This window comes from Lactuca sativa, chromosome 7 (assembly GCF_002870075.4).
Source record: "Lactuca sativa cultivar Salinas chromosome 7, Lsat_Salinas_v11, whole genome shotgun sequence".
NCBI classification, from domain to species: domain Eukaryota; kingdom Viridiplantae; phylum Streptophyta; class Magnoliopsida; order Asterales; family Asteraceae; genus Lactuca; species Lactuca sativa.
The window spans coordinates 10,917,907-10,919,190 of NC_056629.2; the positions used below are offsets into that span (position 1 = coordinate 10,917,907).

The window sequence follows — 1,284 nt, forward strand, 5'->3', positions numbered from 1 at the left end:
AAATATTTCTTGTTTACATTCCATGATGAATAAATAATAAATGCCTGCCATGGATATATCATATCGCATTTAATGCTTTGATTTCCATCTTATACAAGTATCACCAAATTCATCTTCCTCGGACACCACAAATATTTTGTTGGCTTGATGATATTAATGATCTTCTCTCATTTAATGAGGATGCCAAGAATGTTACTATCATCATCATGTATTCTTATTTTATTTCTGTGTCTTTCACATGAATGTACTGGTCGACATCCTAGTAGTGATAGTTTGGCCATGGATGACAATGCAAAGCTTCTCAGCGATTCCACCATCAAGGTCAGCTTACCATGACCAACTCTTTCTTCTTCTTTGGTCCTCATGTTAATTAACTGTACATCGATCTTTTTTGTGACCGTATTTTTGAACTCTTTTAGGGTTTTGAGAACGATCTACTCACAGTTCCTGATCATTTGAACCTCAAAATGACGAAAAAGAGAAAGGATCACAGCTGTAAGGTTGGTAATGATCATCACATGAAAACAGACTCCAAATCACAGAACAGGAAAGTCGTGAACAAGGACCAAATGTTAAAGAAGGTCCAAGAAGAACAGGTTCGTCATCGTCATCAACATCATCCTAAATCACATACTACTGCCATTTTTCGAATCCCTCCTAGAAACAAGCGGATACATCATCAACCTGGTTTTAATCTTGATTATTCTCCACCAAAGACACACCCTCCTAGTCACAACTAATTTAGATTGGTTCGCATGCTTTCATGTTACTTTCCTTATCTTACTTATGAACTACAAAGGGAAAAAAGGAGTTTTCTTCTATTTAGATCTTAGAGGATACAAATATATGATATTAGTAGCAAAGTTATCAATCTGAAAACATGTTTAAGTTAGGGTTTTAGTTTTTGATCAATATATACCAGCTTTCCTTGAAAGTATAATCAACCTAAAAATATTTACAGGAAAAATAAAAAAAAAGTTCAATATATGTTATGTAAGGGATAGGCCTTTCTTAATTAAATGTACATTGAACATGCATATGAGTTTTGGAGAAATTTTGAAGCATATTATATTATTAATCATATGAATCTTGTTCTTCCTTCGTTATATTTTTTTTTCAAGTCATCGGGCACTATATCTCGGAGGCGCAATATTTGCATCGCACTGGTTAATAATCACTTAATTATAGATTTTTCTGTCGTTCGATCCTTACGTTTCAACTCATAATCAATAGATCAATGGCTGAGTCAAGTATCGATTAATTGACAATTCATACATTTAGAAC

General features: G+C 33.5%; 1 protein-coding gene across 1 annotated transcript; it reads left to right on the forward strand.

Annotated features, from left to right (window-relative positions):
- The first annotated feature begins 279 nt into the window (after positions 1–279).
- LOC122195159 (root meristem growth factor 10) lies at positions 280–740 on the forward strand. Its single transcript, XM_042896708.1, has 2 exons — positions 280–321; positions 420–740. The coding sequence occupies exons 1-2, from the start codon at positions 280–282 to the stop codon at positions 738–740; spliced, it is 363 nt and encodes a 120-aa protein (XP_042752642.1).
- The last annotated feature ends 544 nt before the right edge of the window (positions 741–1,284 follow it).